General features: G+C 41.5%; 1 protein-coding gene across 1 annotated transcript in view; it reads right to left on the bottom strand.

Annotated features, from left to right (window-relative positions):
* The window catches only part of gtpbp10 (GTP-binding protein 10 (putative)), a 33,114-nt gene extending 16,821 nt beyond the window's left edge, over positions 1-16,293 (bottom strand). The window contains exons 1-4 of the mRNA XM_078538440.1: positions 16,214-16,293; positions 14,813-15,006; positions 7,433-7,524; positions 4,678-4,822 (exon numbers count right to left, since the gene is read on the bottom strand). Of these exons, the coding sequence (XP_078394566.1) occupies positions 4,678-4,822; positions 7,433-7,524; positions 14,813-15,006; positions 16,214-16,276 (494 nt within the window). The 5' untranslated portion in view covers positions 16,277-16,293. The remainder of the gene's footprint in view (positions 1-4,677; positions 4,823-7,432; positions 7,525-14,812; positions 15,007-16,213) is intronic.
* Between the last annotated feature and the right edge of the window lie 826 nt (positions 16,294-17,119).

Raw genomic sequence — 17,119 nt, 5'->3', positions numbered from 1 at the left:
AATGGTGCTGAACATTGTGCAATCATCTGCGAACATCCCCACTTCTGACCTTATGACGGAAGGAAGGTCATTGATGAAGCAGCTGAAGATGGTTGGGCCGAGGACACTACCCTGAGGAACACCAGCAGTGATGTCCTAGAACTGAGATGATTGACATCCAACAACCACAACCATCTTCCTTTGTGCTAGTTATGAATCCAACCAGCAGAGAGTTTTTCCCCAGATTCTCATTGACTCCAGTTTTGAGAAGGCCTCTTGATGCCACTCTCAGTCAAAAGCTCCCTTGATGCCTTGGGCAGTCACTCTCACCTCACCTCGGGAGTTCAGCTCTTTTGTCCATGTTTGAATCAAGGCTGTAATGAGGTCAGAAGCTAAGTGACCTTGACGGAACCCAAAATGAGCATCAGTGAGGTTATTGCTAAGCAAGTGCCTATTGATAGCATTGTTGATGACCCTTTCCATCACCTAACTGATGATCGAGAGTAGACTGATGGGGTGGCAACTGGCCAGGTTGGATTTATCCTGATTTTTGTGTACAGGACATACCTGGGCAATTTTTGACATTGCTGGGTAGATGCCAGTGTTATAGTTGTACTGGAACAGCTTGGCTAGGGGCACGGCAAGTTCTGGGGCACAAGTCTTCAGTACTATTGCCGGGATATTGTCAGGGTCTATAGATTTTGCAGTGCCTTCCGCTGTTTTTTTGATATTACATTGAGTGAATCTAATTGTCTGAAGACTGGCATCTGTGATGCTTGGGGCCTCTAGAGGAGGGCAAGATGGATTATCCACTTGGCACTTCTAGCTGAAGATTCTTGCAAATGCTTCAGCCTTATCTTTTGCACTGATGTGCTGGGATCCTCCATCATTTGAGGATGGGGGTATTTGTGAAGCATTCTCCTCCAGTGAGTTGTTTAGTTGTCCACCATTCACAAGTGGACGTGGCAGGACTGCAGAGCTTAGATCTGATATGTTGGTTGTGGAATTGCTTCCCTCTGTCTATCACTTGCTGTTTATGCTGTCTGGCACACAAGTAGTCCTGTGTTGTAGCTTCACCAGGTTGACACCTCATTTTTAGGTATGCCTGGTGTTGCTCCTGGCATGCCCTCCTGCATCTTCATTGTCTTGCTGATAACGGTAGAGTGGGGGTATTGACAGGTGATGAGGTTACAGATTGTGGTCGAGTATAATTCTGCTGTGCTGATGGCCCACTGCACCTCATGGATGCCCAGTCTTGAGTTGTTAGATCTGTATGAAATCTATCCCATTTAGCAAAGTGGTGGTGCCACATAATATGATGGACGGGACTTCGTCTCCACAACAATTGTTGGTCACTTCTACCGATACTGTCATGGACAGATGCATCTGCAGCAGGCAGGTTGGTGAAGGTGAGGTCAAGGATGTTTTTCCCTCTTGTTGGTTCTCTCATCACCTGCCGCAGACCCAGTCTAGCAGCTATGTCTTTTCGGACTCGGTCAGCTCAGTCCGTGGTGGTGCTACCAAGCTGCTCTTGGTGATGGCAATTGAAATCTCCCACCGAGTACATTCTGCGCCCTTGCCACCCTCAGTGCTCCCTCCAAGTGGTGTTCAACATGGAGGAGCACTGATTCAGCAGCTGAGAGGGTCGGTACAGGTAAGCAGCAGGATGTTTCCTTGCCCATGTTTGACCTGATGGCATGAGACTTCATGGGGTTGAGTGGATGTTGAGGACTTCCAGGGCAACTCTGTCCCAACTGTATACCACTGTGCTGCCACCTCAGGGATGGTGATGGTGGTGTATGGGACATGGTCAGTAGGGTATGGTCCCATGAGGATGACTATGTGAGGCTGTTACTTGACTAGACTGTGAGACAACTCTTCCAATTTTGGCACAAATCCCCAGATGTTAGTAAGGAGGACTTTGCAGGGTCAACAGGGCTGAGTTTGAAGTTGCCAATTTTTGGTGCCTAAGTCAATGCCGGGTGGTCCGTCCAGTTTCATTCCTTTTTAATGACTTGTTAGCAGTTTGATACTACTGGGTGGGCATTTAAGAGTCAACCACTTACTGCGGATCTGGAGTCACATATAGGCCAGGCCAGGCGAGGACAGCGGATTTCCTTCCCTAAGGAAAAAGGACATTAGTGTCCTGCAAAGGTCATTAGTGAACCACATGAGTTTTTATGACAAATGACAATAGTTTCATGATTTCCAGATTTTTATTGAATTCAAATTCCACCATTTGTCATGGTGGGATTCGTACCTGGGTCCCCAGAGCATTATCCTGGGTCTCTGGAATACCAGTCCAGTGACACTAATTGTCTTGTCACTTTGCCACTGCTTCCCGATAATTTATCACATTGCAAACTTACAAAGAATTTTCACAACTCCCAAAAGGAAAAACATAATATGACAGTAGTCTTAGTCAAAAGGTTGTATCAAAAAAACTATTTAAAAACAAACACAAAATGGCAGCCATGATATCCAGATCTTCACCATGCCATAATAGGCATTTGTCCTCTTAAGGTGAAGTTTAGAGGATAATGGAAACCAACAAAGATTATGATGTATAGCACTGTCGACATCAGGGGAACATTCATACCAACATTGATAGAAAACCTATAAGGAGCTGTATATTTTTTAGAACATAGACTAATCTTTTTGCAAACCAGTAAAACTGCGCTCCTAGCCAAGCTGTTCCAATACAGCTACAACACAGGCATCTGCCCAGCAATGTGGAAAATTGCCCAGTATGTCCTGTACACAAAAAGCAGGACAAATCCAACCCGGCCAACTATTGCCCCATCAGTCTACTCTCCGTTATCAGTAAAGTGATGAAAGGGGTCATCAACGGTGCTATCAAGCAGAACTTGCGTGGAAATAACCTGCTCACTGACGCTCAGTTTGGGTTCCGCCAGGGTCACTCAGCTTCTGACATCATTACAGCCTTGGTTCAGGATTCTCCTGATTGGAGTCATACCTAGCACAAAGGAAGATGGTTGTGCTTGTTGGATGTCAATCATCTCAGCTCCAGGACATCACTGCAGGAGTTCCTCAGGGTAGTGTCCTGAGCCCAAATATCTTCAGCCACTTCATCAATGACCTTCCTTCCATCATAAGGTCAGAAGTGGGGATGTTCACTGATGATTGCAAAATGTTCAGCACCATTCACAACTCCCCAGATACTGAAACAGTCCATGTCCAAATGCAGCAAGACCTGAACAATATCCAGGCTTGGGCTGACAAGTGGCAAGTAACACTCGTGCCACATAAGTGTCAGGCAATGACCATCTCCAACTGGAGAGAATCTAATCATTGCCCCTTGACATTCAATGGCATTACCTTTGCTGAATCTCCCACTATCAACATCCTGGGGGTTACACCATTGACCAGAAACTGAGCTGGACTAGCCACATAAATACCGTGTTTACAAGAGAAGGTCAGAGGCTAGGAATCTTGCAGTGAGTAACTCACCTCCTGACGCCCTAAAACCTGTCCGCCATCCACAAGACACAAGTCAAGAGTGCGATGGAATACTCAGCACTTGCCTGGATGAGTGCAGCTCCAACAACACTCAAGAAGCTTAACACCTTCCAGGACAAATCAGCCCGCTTGATTGGCACCAAATCCACAAACATTCACTACCTCCACCACCAACGAACAGTGGCAGCAGTGTGTACCATCTACAAGATGCACTGCAGAAACTCACCAGGGCTCCTTAAGCAGCACCTTCCAAACCCATGGCCGCTACCATCTTGAAGGACAAGGACGGCAGATACACCACAGGGACTGCAGCAGTTCAAGAAGGCAGCTCACCATCACCTTCTCAAGGGCAATTAGGGGTGAGCAATAAATTCTGGCCTAGCCAGCGAGGCCCACATCCCATAAATGAATAAATAAACAAAAAAAAGTTCTAACAAGGGATACTTAGCAGTTCTAGTACACATCATGTTTCAACACCTGGCCTCAAAGGCCAATCATTGTGGTGAATTTTCTATTTAATATAGCAAAGCTTTTTCTAAAAAAAGGGTAGTATACTGGTGGAGGAAAATCACTTCATCTAAACTACTATCCTCAGAGAAGTAGCTTCTTTAAAAAATAATCACTGAGTAAGAACACAATAAAAAGGAGTAGGCCCTTTGGCCTGTTCCACTATTCAGTGATCATGACTGATCTTCTACCTCAACCTACTGTTCCGCCTGACCCCTGAATCCCTTATTTCCCTTAGCATTCAAAAAGTCTATCGAACTTAGTCTTGAATATATTCAATGACTGAACATCCACTTCCTTCTGGGATAGAGAGTTCCAAAGGTTCACAACCAAGTGAAGAAATTTCTCCTCATCTCAATCCAAAATAGCCTTCCCCTTATCCTAAAACTATGATCCCTATTTCTCAACTCTCAGGGGAAACACATTCTCAGCATCCAGGGGAAGGGGAAACCATTTCTGCTTTCAATCATCAGAAGTGAGAAAAATTGTTTTTCTTGTATCTATGAACAGCTCATGCACCAGCCTGTTCATGTTGTCAAACTTCCAATAACTTTGCTGTAAAGAAGATACTAGCATCACAGAGTGGACCAACACCAAAATTAAAACAAGCAAGCTTCCATTCAACAAATTCAAGACAACCATTATGTGCAGCTAAAGTAAATCAACAGTTGTCAAATGAACAATGATAATAAATTTGAAATCTCAACTTACCCAACCAATCCTATATCAGCTACTAGCTTCAAATCCATCCGTATAATTCTACTTTGGCCCTTAGAAGGCAGAAAGTTAGTTGCAAATGAACCACCACGACCACCATGGGCTACAATTACCCGATCTCCTTTTTTGTTTAGTTCACCTAGAAAAGAAAAATTACTCCAAAATTCTGGACAACAAACAGCAATCAAAATCTTTAAAATATTAACTAACATTAGGGGGAGACAGTGGCATAATGGTAATGTCATTGGACTTGTCAAGAGGCCCAGGCTAATGCTCTGGGGTCATGTGTTCAATTCCCACCATTGCAGCTGGTGGAATTTGAATTCAATTAATAAATCTGGAATATAAAGCCAATCTCAGTAATGGCGACTATGAAACTACCACTGATTGTCGTAAAAACCCAACTGGTTTTTATCATTTTCTTCAAAGCCCTTCATAGCCTTATCACTCCCTTTCTCTATCACCTCCTCCAGCAATGGGAACTCTGCGTTCCTCCAATTCTAGTCTTGTGTATCCTCAAATTTCTTCACCCCACCACTGCTAGCTGTGCTTTCAACTTTCTAGCCTGAAGCTCTGGAATGCCTTTGTTAAACATCTTTGCCTCTCCCTCTTAATTTAAGATGCTGCTAAGCTTTGGCTTGGTATTAATTTTTGCCTGATTACCTTTCTGTGAAGGACCTTGGGATGCTATACCCTGTTAGAGAAGCTATACAAATACAAATTGTTGCTTTTTATTGGTTCTATATGGGCTCAACTGATAAAATGCCCCAGGAAAATCCATGTCCAAAGAACTCTAAGTTAATAGTTATCACTTCGCATTTCACCACTAAGTCAAAGAGTACAGAGGGAATTATATCAAAGAACTCAACCAATAACTGAATGTGGGCATCACTGGCTAGGCCAGCATTTATTGCCCATCCCTAATTGGCCTTGTTAAGAGGGCATTTAAGAATCAACCACATTAGAGTCACATGTAGGCCAGGCCAGGTGAGGACAGCAGATTTCTTTCCCTAAAGGACATTAGTGAACCAGATGGGTTTTTACAATGATCAGGAATGGTTTTGTGGTCATCATCAGGCTTTTAATTTAGATTTTTACCGAATTCAAATTTCACCATCTGCCATGGTGGGGTTTGAACCCAGGTCCCAACAGCATTACCCTGGACCTCTGAATTACTACTATGCCACCACCTCCCTTGGAGCCACTAAAAAGGCCAAAGGCATTTAATGTAGTCATCTGATTTCTCAGTTTTTAATGGTAATCCAGTGAGAAATCTTGTGATTAACCTTGGAAAGTTGCCGGTTGATTTAAACCTCGTGAAAAGCAACAAACGTCAGGGCTCTCGGTCAGTGTTTCTTTTTAATCAAGTTGTGAAGTAAACGTATCTTTCTTTGAGGGGGCCTGGACAGTGGGAACTCAGCTGGTCTCCAGAATTAAATACTAGAATGGCTTTTGTAATCCCATTTCAAAAAATAATCAGAGATTTTTAGTCTTTTTGCAATGTTCAAAGCTGCTCTTATCTTGGTTCTTGATTCTCCATCTCCCATAGCACAGGTGACCGTGTCTTGTGATGTGATACTTGTGCCTCTGTCTCCTATAACATGGGTCACTGTCCCAGGGTCAGTACCTCCTGTAACATGGGTCAGTGCCTCCTGTAACATGGGTCACTGTCTCTTGGCGTCAATGTGTCCCCTAGTGAGGCTCAGTGTCTTCTGCAGTGAATGTGACTCAGTGTTCCCTCTCATTTTGCTGCACTTTGTGTACATTCAAGATTATGTGGAAATGTGCACTTGTGCAACCTGGAGAGAACCTTGGTTTGGGTCACTGTCTGGGATAGTGTCTCCTAAAGTGTGGGTCAAACCTATCACAAGCTGTCAGTGTGCGGTGACCAGGCAATAGTGCAGCCAATTTGCATGAAAATCATTGCTGGATCCACCTGCACACATGGAAGAGCAGCTCAGTTCGGTCATTCCCCTAGGAGCAGTATAACCGCAGCTTACTGCTGAACCAGCAAATCTCAGGCAGGGTGTGAATCATACCATGACTTCTGAGGTTTATTTTGGTTGACCAGAGTTGATATAAAATCCTACATTAATCTTAAGTTACTGGATGGGATCCTCAGACACTGACCGACCAATAGTACCTCACACAGTCGGAAGGCTGCTAGAATATCAAGGGTACATTGCATAGACATTAATAGATGGGAAATTGCAGGCTTTTGACCTTTTGATTTTCCTATAAACCTGAAGCACTGAGGCCTTAGGATATTTACACCAGGAGATGGTAGAGTAAAGCAAATCTGTGCGTTAGTTGAGACGTCCAGTGTCTATCACATTACAAGTTGGAGATTTCTGGGCAACCCAGTTAAAAACTGTGAACTAGATTTTCCCAGTATTACTTGTATGATTTTTAAATCAAGTAAGGAATGTTATCCTAATGCAGTTGTAGCTGCCTTCACTTTATGTGGTGTGCTTCTTCAGCTATTGGTATGAAATTCACAAATAATATCCTTCTGATTAGAAGTAAGAGTAAAGCCAAATCATAATTTATACTGCATATATACTGGAACTACACGAATATTAATGTTTTTTAGTGGCAGAATAGAATACAGAAAAGTAGCCATGTAACGAAGTTTGTAAAAGGTAATTTAACGACGTAGTACTCAACAGGATAATTTTCTCTTCTGCAAATTAAAAGCTTGTAGCAAGCATAATCAATTTTAAAGTATGATCAAAAGCAGAGTTCTCACCTATTACTTCCCCATCATCATTAGTGATTGAAATTCCAACTGGGGCATGAATTTCACAATCATTTCCTTTTGTGCCTTTAAGTGATCGAATGCTGGAAATGAGAAAGAGAGAATTAATGTTAGGGCATGGGAGTATTTTACTATTCAAAAGACTTGAGTATATTTTTCTTCTTTTAATAGTTTACTACTTTTCTCGGTGTTCTACATGACCATGGGAAGAAACTCAGCTTAAAAGGCATTTTAGTACCTGTAGAGAACACCTTTTCATTCAATGCATTCTAGGTACGACCTCCATTGTTTTATTTTAATGTTATTATATTGATGCTTACACTTATTAAGAATTACAAAATTGTAGGAATAAAAAAATGCCTTCCATTCATCTAACTCATTGTTTTCCTCAGCTGCTGTTTTAGAAATTATTGCAATTGAAACTTTCAAGGTTCCAAAGGTGAAAGTAAAAAAATTATTTTCCCCAAAAAACTTGCATTTCTACGAGTCAGTCACTGAAGGACTCAAGCCTGTGAATCTAATGCATGTCATCTTTAACTTAAATCCCTCTGGTTCCAGCTCTACTTTTACATAAAACTATTGATTACATATCATTATAGGCTATTATCTCAGACACATTGGAGGAAGTAGAAGCAAGATATATCTCAACAGTAACAAACTGCAATGTTATACTGGAATTTGGCTGAGAGTCAACTAAGCAGGGCTGAGCTCTCCCCAGCTTCATGATATCACTATTACTATACTGTAACAACAGTTGAGCATACTTTCAAGGAGACTCTAGTTGGAATAATAATTGAATAAAGCCATTTACACAATTTTATCTGCACTGATAACTAAATATTACATTTAATCCAGACACAGGTCTATTTAAAAGACTATTTCCAGAAATGAATTCTTTTCCTTCATCTCTTGAAATTGTGGACTCTCGCTAGGGTTAATTTTTAAGGCTCGCAGCAGGCCTGCATCTCCTCACCGAGGGATCATTCTTCATATTTTACTCTTAAAAAGTACCTGGTAGCATGCTATTTTAACCATTGCAACAAACAAGTTTGAAGTGTTTATAGCCATCTTCAGCCAGAAGTGCCAAATGAATGATTCATCTCAATTTCATCTCAAGGTCCCCACCATCACAGATGCCAGACATCATCCAAGCAGATTCACTCCATGTGATATCAAGAAATAGCTGAGCGCAATAGATATAGAAAAGGCTATGGACCCCAACTTTACTGCTAAGGACTTGTGCAGAATAGCCACTCCTCTTGTTACGGACAAGCGAGAGATGGTAGGATGGTTCCCTCTTTCCTTTTCCACCTCCCAACTAACTGCAAGATGAGTTTTAAAGAAGAAGTGCTTTAACCCATTGAATGCTGTGACTCTCAAGAACGGACATAAGCCAGGTTTTCGCGTAAATTAAAAAAAATGAATAAAGGTTTATTTCTCAACACCCAAATATAATCACAATAGCACACAAGACAAGCATACAAGACGCTCAAGAAGAGTGATTACAAAAGAGGTAGTATGCACTGATGCTTTGATAAAAGTCCAAAAATTCACTATTCCTCTTGAATCTTTCGAGATGGAAGCTGTAAGTGTTGCAGGCCAAGAGATGATTCTCTTTTGGTTCACTGAAGAAAATGGAGGCTGGAAGTTGCTGGCAATGAATTCACAGTGGCTTACTACTTGCAATAGTAGGTTTCTGGCTTTGCTCCAATTGAAGGTGTTGTCAAGCTTCTGTAGCAAAGATCTGGCTTGGTTCTGCAAATCAGTAGGTAAAAAGATAGCCCAGCTTCCCCGCTTGTTTGTGGATTCTAGGCAGGGCTCTTCCTTTTCTGGGCAGGATTTCTTGCCTCTGAGATCTCTTTGTCTGCTCTCAAGATCTGTGCTAATAAATCTCATCACAAGCTGGTTTCTGCCAGGTGAACATAGTATTGGTTTTCCCATTGTCCACACAAACAGTTCCTGACGATGTTAGCATTGACGCACAATAGACTTTGAATCTCAGACTTCTGCATCTTTTTGTGATAGAACAAGTGTGAGGAAAAGCCATTCCGTGGAATTTCATTCTGCAGCCACCATGTCTGTGTGGTTATTGTGCATCAGTTTCTGAAGGCAGTTGGATAATAGTAGCTGTTAAACCCAGAGGAGATATCTGTTGCATTTTTAATGTCTTCTCAAAGCAATGTTTCAAAAAGCCATTTACATTTTAATTACTGACCATACAAGTAGACTAACTTCCAACCTTGGGCAGTTTCATGTATATTTGCAGACAAGGAGGGAAGTCACCCGGCCCCTATGACTTCATTTTTTTAAAATACAGACTGTCCACTCACCATGTTTTTTAAAGAAAAATAATGTTCATTTTTCATACAGCTGTGGGTACACCTGCATTGGCGTGACACCGTAGCCAAGCTGTCCCAGTATAACTACAACACAACAACCTGACAAAGTAGAAATTGCTCAGGTATGCCATGTCTACAAAAACCAGGACAAATTCATTCCAGCCATCTCCTTCCCCATTAATCTACTCTCGATCATTATCAAAGTGTTGAAGTTGTTGTTGACGACAGTCAAGTGCTATCAAGCAGCAGCTGCTCACCAACGCTCAAGTTTTGGTCAACTCAGCTCCAAATCTCATTACAGCCTTGGTTCAAACATGGACAAAAGAGCTGAATTCTACAGGCGAGGTAAGAATGAATACCCTTGACATTAAGGCAGCCTGTGACCAACTATGCCATCAAGGAGCCCTAGCAAAACTGAAGTCGATGGCAATCAGGGGGAAAACTCTCTGCTGATTGGAGACATACCTAGCACAAAGGATGATGTTTTTGGTTGTGAGAGGTCAATCATCTCAGTTCCAGGCCATCACTGCAGGAGTTCCTCAGGGTAGTGTCCCAGGCCCAACCGTCATCAGCTGCTTCATCAATGACCTTCCTTGCATCATACAGGTGTATAAAATTATGAGGGGCATAAACAGGGTAGACAGGAAGGAACTTTTCCCCTTGGTGGGAGGATCAATAACCAGGGGGCATAGATTTAAGGTAAGGGGCAAGAGGTTTAGAGGAGATGTGAGGAAGGTTTTTTCACCCAGAGCATGGTTTTATGAAAGGGAAATCTTGTTTGACTAATTTATTGGAGTTCTTTGAGAAGTAACAAGCAACATGGATAAAGGGGAATCTGTGGGTCTGCTGTACTTAGATTTCCAGAAGGCATTTGACAAGGTGCCACATGAAAGGTTTCTAAGCAAAATCAGAGCTCATGGTGGAGAGGTAACATATTAGCATGGATAGAGGATTGGAAGCAGAGAGTAGGGATAAATGGGTCTTTTTCAGCTTGGCAAGATGTGACGAGTGGTGAGCCACAGGGATCAGTGTTGGGGCCTCAACTATTTACAATTTATATCAATGACTTGGATGAAAGGACCAAATGTATGGTTGCTAAATTTGCTGATGACACAAAGATAGTAGGAAAGTAAGTTGTGAAGAGGACATAAGGAGTCTGTAAAGGGACATAGATAGGTTATGAGAGTGGTCAGAAATTTGGCAGATGGAGTATAATATGAGAAAATATGAACTTGTCCACTTTGGCAGGAAGAATAGAAAAGCAGCATATTATTTAAATGGAGAGAGATTGCAGAACTCTTGGGGTACAGAGGGATCTGGGTGTCCTGGTATATGAATCAGGAAAAGTTAGTAAGCAGGTACAGCAAGTGGTTAGGAAGGCAAATGGAATGCTGTTGTTTATTGCAAGGGGAACAGAATATAAAAGGGATGTTTTGCTACAGTTGTACACAGCGTTAGTAAGGCCACATTTAGAGTACTGTGCACAATTTTGGTCTCCTTATTTAAGAAAGGATATAAATGCGTTAGAAGCAGTTGAGAAGGTTCACTCAACTGACACCTGGGATGGGGAAGGTTATATTGCGAGGAAAGGTTGGACAATGTATCCATTGGAATTTAGAAGGCGAGGTGATCTTATTGAAACATAAAAGATCCTCTCTTTCAAGCAGTTTAATTTAGAGTAAGATGGCTGCAGGGAACATCTCTTTCAGTAGAATTCAGCTGCTGGCTAAAAGGATTTAAAACCCTTGGTAACTGAAGGATTCTATTAACAGTGTGTTTGATTTCTGGGATAGCCAAGTTGAGGAGAGAGAGATAAAAAAATTGAGTTCCTATAGACAAGGCTCCAGAGTTAAAGGACATTAGAAACAGGAGAGCTCTGACCCGAGGTGACTGTGCTTAAGATGTTAGCGATGCCTATGTTCAACTGAGAGTCTACAACTATATGGCGGTTGAAGAGATCTGAAGGAAAAACATTGTCAGAAGGAAGCGGAAGGCCCAAGAAATATCAACCCTTATAAGGATCTTTGGAACAGTACTCAGACCAAGTACTGATAAGAATCCCACTGGAGTTTTTTGGGGTGTAAGTCAAATGGGGGTGGAAGGAAATTTGAGTTAAGTAGTTCAGGTTAGAGTATAAGTAACTGTGTTCACTGTACTTTTAATATCTTTAACATAACTGACTATTTAAGATATAATGAGGTTATTAGTATTCACGTTCTTTGATTTTTTGTGTTGTAAAATTACTTGGTTTTAACAGCAAACCCTGTGACTTCATTCTTTGAGTAAAAAGCTGGGTTTTCGGATTTCAAGAAAACAATGAAAACATTACTGGTCTCTAGCGAGATCATAACATAAGAGATAAATAAAGCATTAGTATAAAAGCTACCAGTATAATATACAAAAATATAAGCATATCAATGAAAGGGTTAATCTTAGCTAGTTGCAGACTACACAACTGCCAGACATGAGCTGCCTCTCGTTAACTGCTACATAAAATAATGTTTTCAACATTTTTAATCACTTTTCCAGGAGCCACAAGTTCATCTCACAGGCCACAAATATGCACATTATTTATACAAAGAAAAGGGTCAACCTCATTAGAAATGGTATAATGTGACTAGTGAGGCACACATTAAACAATGAGAGACTTAACTGACAAACAGATGAGCAGAACTTTTTGACCTAAGACCCAACTACGAACATACAAACAACACAAACATGGAGCAGGAGTAGGCTACTCAGTCCCTCAAGCCTGCTCCGTCATTCAATAAGATCATGGCTGATCTGATTGTAACCTACCCCGATAACCTTTTACCCCCTTGTTAATCAAGAATCTATCTAGCTCTGCTTCCCTCCATTTGAAGAGAATTCCAAAGGCTCACGACCCTATGAGAGAAAAAAATTCTCATCTCTGTCTTAAATGAGTGACCCCTTATTTTTAAACAGTGACCCCAAGTTCTGGGTTCTCCCACAGAAGGAAACATCGTCTCCACATCCACTCTGTCAAGGCCCCTCAGGATCTTAAAGGTTTTGATCTAGTCGCCTCTTACTCTTCTAAACTCCAGTGGATGAACCTGTCCAACCTTTCCTTGTAAGACAACCCGCACATTCCTGTATTAGTCTGGGAACTGCTTTGAACGCATTTACATCTTTCCTTAAATAAGGAGGCCAATCCTGTATACAGTACTCAAGATGTGGTCTCACCAGTGCCCCGTACAACTGAAGCATAACCTCCCTACCTTTGTATTCAATTCCCCTCACAATAAACAGAAGCATTCTATTAGCTTTACTAATTACTTGCTGTACCTGCATACTAGCCTTTTGTAATTCATGCACTAGGGCATCCAGAGCCCTCTAAATCTCAGAGCTCTGCAATCTCTCATCATTTAGGTAATGTGCTTCTTTTTTAAATTCTTCCTGCCAAAATGGACAATTTCACATTTGCCCACATTATACTCCATTTGCTAGATCGTTGCCCACTCACTTAACCTATCTATGTCACTTTGTAGCCTCATGTCCTCTTCACAATTTACTTTCCTACCTTTGTGTTGTCAGCAAATTTAGCAACCATACCATCTGCCCCTTCATCCAAGTCATTTATATAAATTGTAAAAAGTTGAGGCCCCAGCACTGATCCCTATGGCATACCACTCGTCACATCCCGCCAACCAGAAAAATACCCATTTATGACTACCCTCTGTTTCCTGTTGGCTAGCCAATCTTTTATCCATGCCAATAAGTTACCACCTACACCATGAGCTTTTATTTTCCACAATAACCTTTGATGTGGCATCTTTTCAAATGCCTTCTGGAAATCTAAGTACAGTATGTTCCACCAGTCCCCCGTTATCCACAGCACATGTGACTCCTTCAAAGAACTCCAATAAATTGGTTAAACATGATTTCCCTTTCACGAAGCCATGTTTACTCTGCCTGATTGCTGTGAATTATTCTAAGTGCCCTACTATAACATCTTTAATAATAGCTTCTAACATTTTCCCTATGACAAATGTTAACCTAACTAGCCTGTAGTATCCTGCTTTCTGTCTCCCTCCCTTTTTGAATAAGAGTCAAATTTGCTATTTTCCAATCTAATGGAACCTTCCCCAAATCTAGGGAATTTTGGAAAATTAAAACGCATCAACTATTTCACTAGCCACTTCTTTCAAGAGCCTAGGATGAAGTCCATCAGAACCCAGGGATTTGTCAGTCCACAGCTCCAACAATTTGCTCAATACCACTTATTTGATGATTCTAATTTTCCTGGGTTCCTCCCTCCCTTCCCTTTCCTGATTAACAGCTATTTATGGGATGTTACTTGTAGCCTCAATAGTGAAGACTAAAGCAAAATACCTGCTCAATTCATCTGCCATCTCCTTACTTTCCATTATTAATTCCCCAGCCTCACTTTCTATGGGGCCAGCTCTCACTTTAACTCTTTTCCTATTTAAATATCTATAGAAACTCTTACTATTCATCTTCATATTTCTAGCTAGCTTTCTCCCGTTTTTTAATTTTTCCCTCCTCATTAATCTTTTTGTCATTCGTTGCTATTCTTTATATTCTGTCCAATCTTCTGACCTGCCGCCCGTCTTTGTGCAATTATATGCTTTTTCTTTAAGTTTGATACTGTCTTTAACTTTTTTAGTTAACCATGGATGGTGGGTCCTCCCCTTGGAAGTTTTCTTTCTCATTTGAATATATCTATTCTGTGTATTCTGAAATATCCCTTTGAAAGTCTGCCACTGCATTTTCTATGGACCTATCCCATAACCTCATTTGCCAGTTCACTCTAGCTAGCTCTGCTTTCATGTCCTCATAACAGCCCTTATTTAAGTTTAAAATACTAGTCTTGAACTCACGCTTCTCTTCCTCAAACTGATGTAAAATTCAATCATCTTATGATCACTGTTACCTAGGGATGCCTTCACTATCAGGTAATCAATTAATCCCACAAAATAGTCAGATTATGTTTTTTTTTGTTCCCAAATGTTAACAGCCGTGTTATGTACATCTACATAATATGTCATACCTGCTGTTAGCACCAACACCAGCCACAAAGCGTTTATCTGGATATTTATCCTTGATCTTCTTCAAGGTTACTCCATCTTGTGCTACAAACCAGACATCACCACCTTTACCGCCTTCACCACCAAGTCGAAGGAGTCCCATTCCACCGCTCCCCCCACGAACATAAATTCTGAGATTGTCAATAAAGCTGCCATACTGCAAAATGAGATTATTAGAAAGAGAATACTGAAAATGGCTCTCAAATAAATGCTCAGGTATAATATATACTGCATTTTTTTCAAATCTTTGCATTAACATTTAGCACTGGTCTGCATAAATTGCCTACCAGACACTAATTTGCATAATGTCAGTCAAATTAAGAGCTCACATTTACCAAAAGTGTTCTTTATAATTAAGAAATTCATCTTACTTATGCAAATTGTTCAGTTGACATAGCACAAAGAGGTACTAATATAAACATTAATTACAGACTACATTGTAAGCATGTTTCCATCTCAAGTTATTGTGTGGATAGGTAGGATACTTTGGCCAAAGTTAGTGGCACAAAAGGTGGTGCAGAAGTATTGAATTACTGTAATAAACTGCTCTTAGGTGTCATAATCCAGTCAATGTATTTAACTTTCCAGCTAATCAATTTGGTAACAAACTGCATTTATATAACACCTGTACTACAGAAAGAAATGTTCCAAGGCACTTCACAAATGTGGAAGGAAAGAAATAGACACTAAACCAAGTAGATTTTTTAAATGTGGTCAATGGTGGGTTTTAAGGAAGCACTTGAAATAAGAGAGGTGAAGCGCAGGGAGACAGAATTTGGGCCATAGGTGGTCGAAGGTACAACAATCAATGGTGAGGCCGGGGTTATGCACAAGAGGTCAAAGTTAGAGAAACAAATGTACCGGAGGCAGTCACAATTATAGGGAGGGGCCCAGCCAAGAGGCATTTATAGACAATTATCATACTTTTAAATTTGTAGTCACTGTTCTGATATAAGTGTCTAAGTGTTCTGGTTTTAGTCACTGTTCTGGTATTGGAGGGTTTAGGATAGAAGGTCAACCAAAAGAATGAACAGTCACATTTAGGAGCTGCTTTCAGTGGTCATTGGGCTGAGGCGGGGAATAGGCGGCTGGTGTTAGAGGTGGAAACAGATGATCTTAGTAATGGACATTTCAGGGATTTGGAAGCTCAGCCCACGTTTAAATGAAAAGCAGAGCTTCGCGAGAAAGCTGCCTGGGACAGTGACCAAGAAGGGCCTATTCAGGTTATGAAAACGCTGCATCCTTTTTCTGAATCTCCTCTGCTCCACTAGAAGTTACCACGGGCTTTCCCCGCCTCTAGAGCGGGGTCCTGACACGTGACCTCCCGCGCTTGGGCCGGTAACCGAATAGAATTTCATTTCTACCTTCCTCAGAACCACGAGCCCACAACGCACCATGACAACCCAACCGGAAACTCGCCGCACCATGGCAACCCAACCGGATATCGCCCTTCACAAAAACCCCGCCGACCAAGACCCGTGCAATCATTTTATTTGTAACGGTCTACCGCCGATCGAGTGGCAATATTGTTTATAACCGGCATAGTTTTTAATGTCTAACATAAGATCGGACTTTAAACGAGCTCGAGGAACTTTTGTTTTAAAAGTGGCAATCGGCCTTGGCGTGTGCGCCATTTTAAACCTCCGGAGAAGTATGGAGACACTTGAGGCTGTTCCGAGAGCCGCCAAGTCTCACCTGTGCTTCCGATGATCAGACTAGGCGGGTAGCGTAAAAGATAAAAACAAAAAACTACTGCAGATGTTGGAAATCCAAAACAAAAACAGAATTACCTGGAAAAACTCAGCAGGTCTGGCAGCATCGGTGGAGAAGAAAAGAGTTGACGTTTCGAGTCCTCATGACCCTTCAACAGAACTGAGTGTAGTTAGGAGAGAGGTGAAATATAAGATGGTTTAAGGTGGTTGGGGGGTGGGGGGGGGGGGAGAAAAGTTGAGGGTGGGGTGGTTGTAGGGACAAGCAAGCAGTGATAGGAGCAGATAATCAAAAGATGTCACAGACAAAAGGATCAAAGAGGTGTTGAAGGTGGTGATATTATCTAAGAAAAGTGCTAATTAAGAATGGATGGCAGGACACTCAAGGTACAGCTCTAAAAGATTGCTCCCTGCTCATCCGAGGTTTCACTCTAATCGGAAAGAACGTCCGTATAAATATATTTTGAAATCATGCGTCAGATCAAAGTGAGAAACAGCCCAAAGTGGCGGCAGCAACTGAATTCCCTACAAGAGAAGCAGCCGACTGATGTTTCTATTGAT

Source organism: Cetorhinus maximus, chromosome 3, assembly GCF_964194155.1.
Source record: "Cetorhinus maximus chromosome 3, sCetMax3.hap1.1, whole genome shotgun sequence".
NCBI classification, from domain to species: Eukaryota; Metazoa; Chordata; class Chondrichthyes; order Lamniformes; family Cetorhinidae; genus Cetorhinus; species Cetorhinus maximus.
The sequence above is the reverse complement of the archived record's forward strand: the minus strand, read 5'-3'. Positions and strand labels throughout refer to the sequence as shown.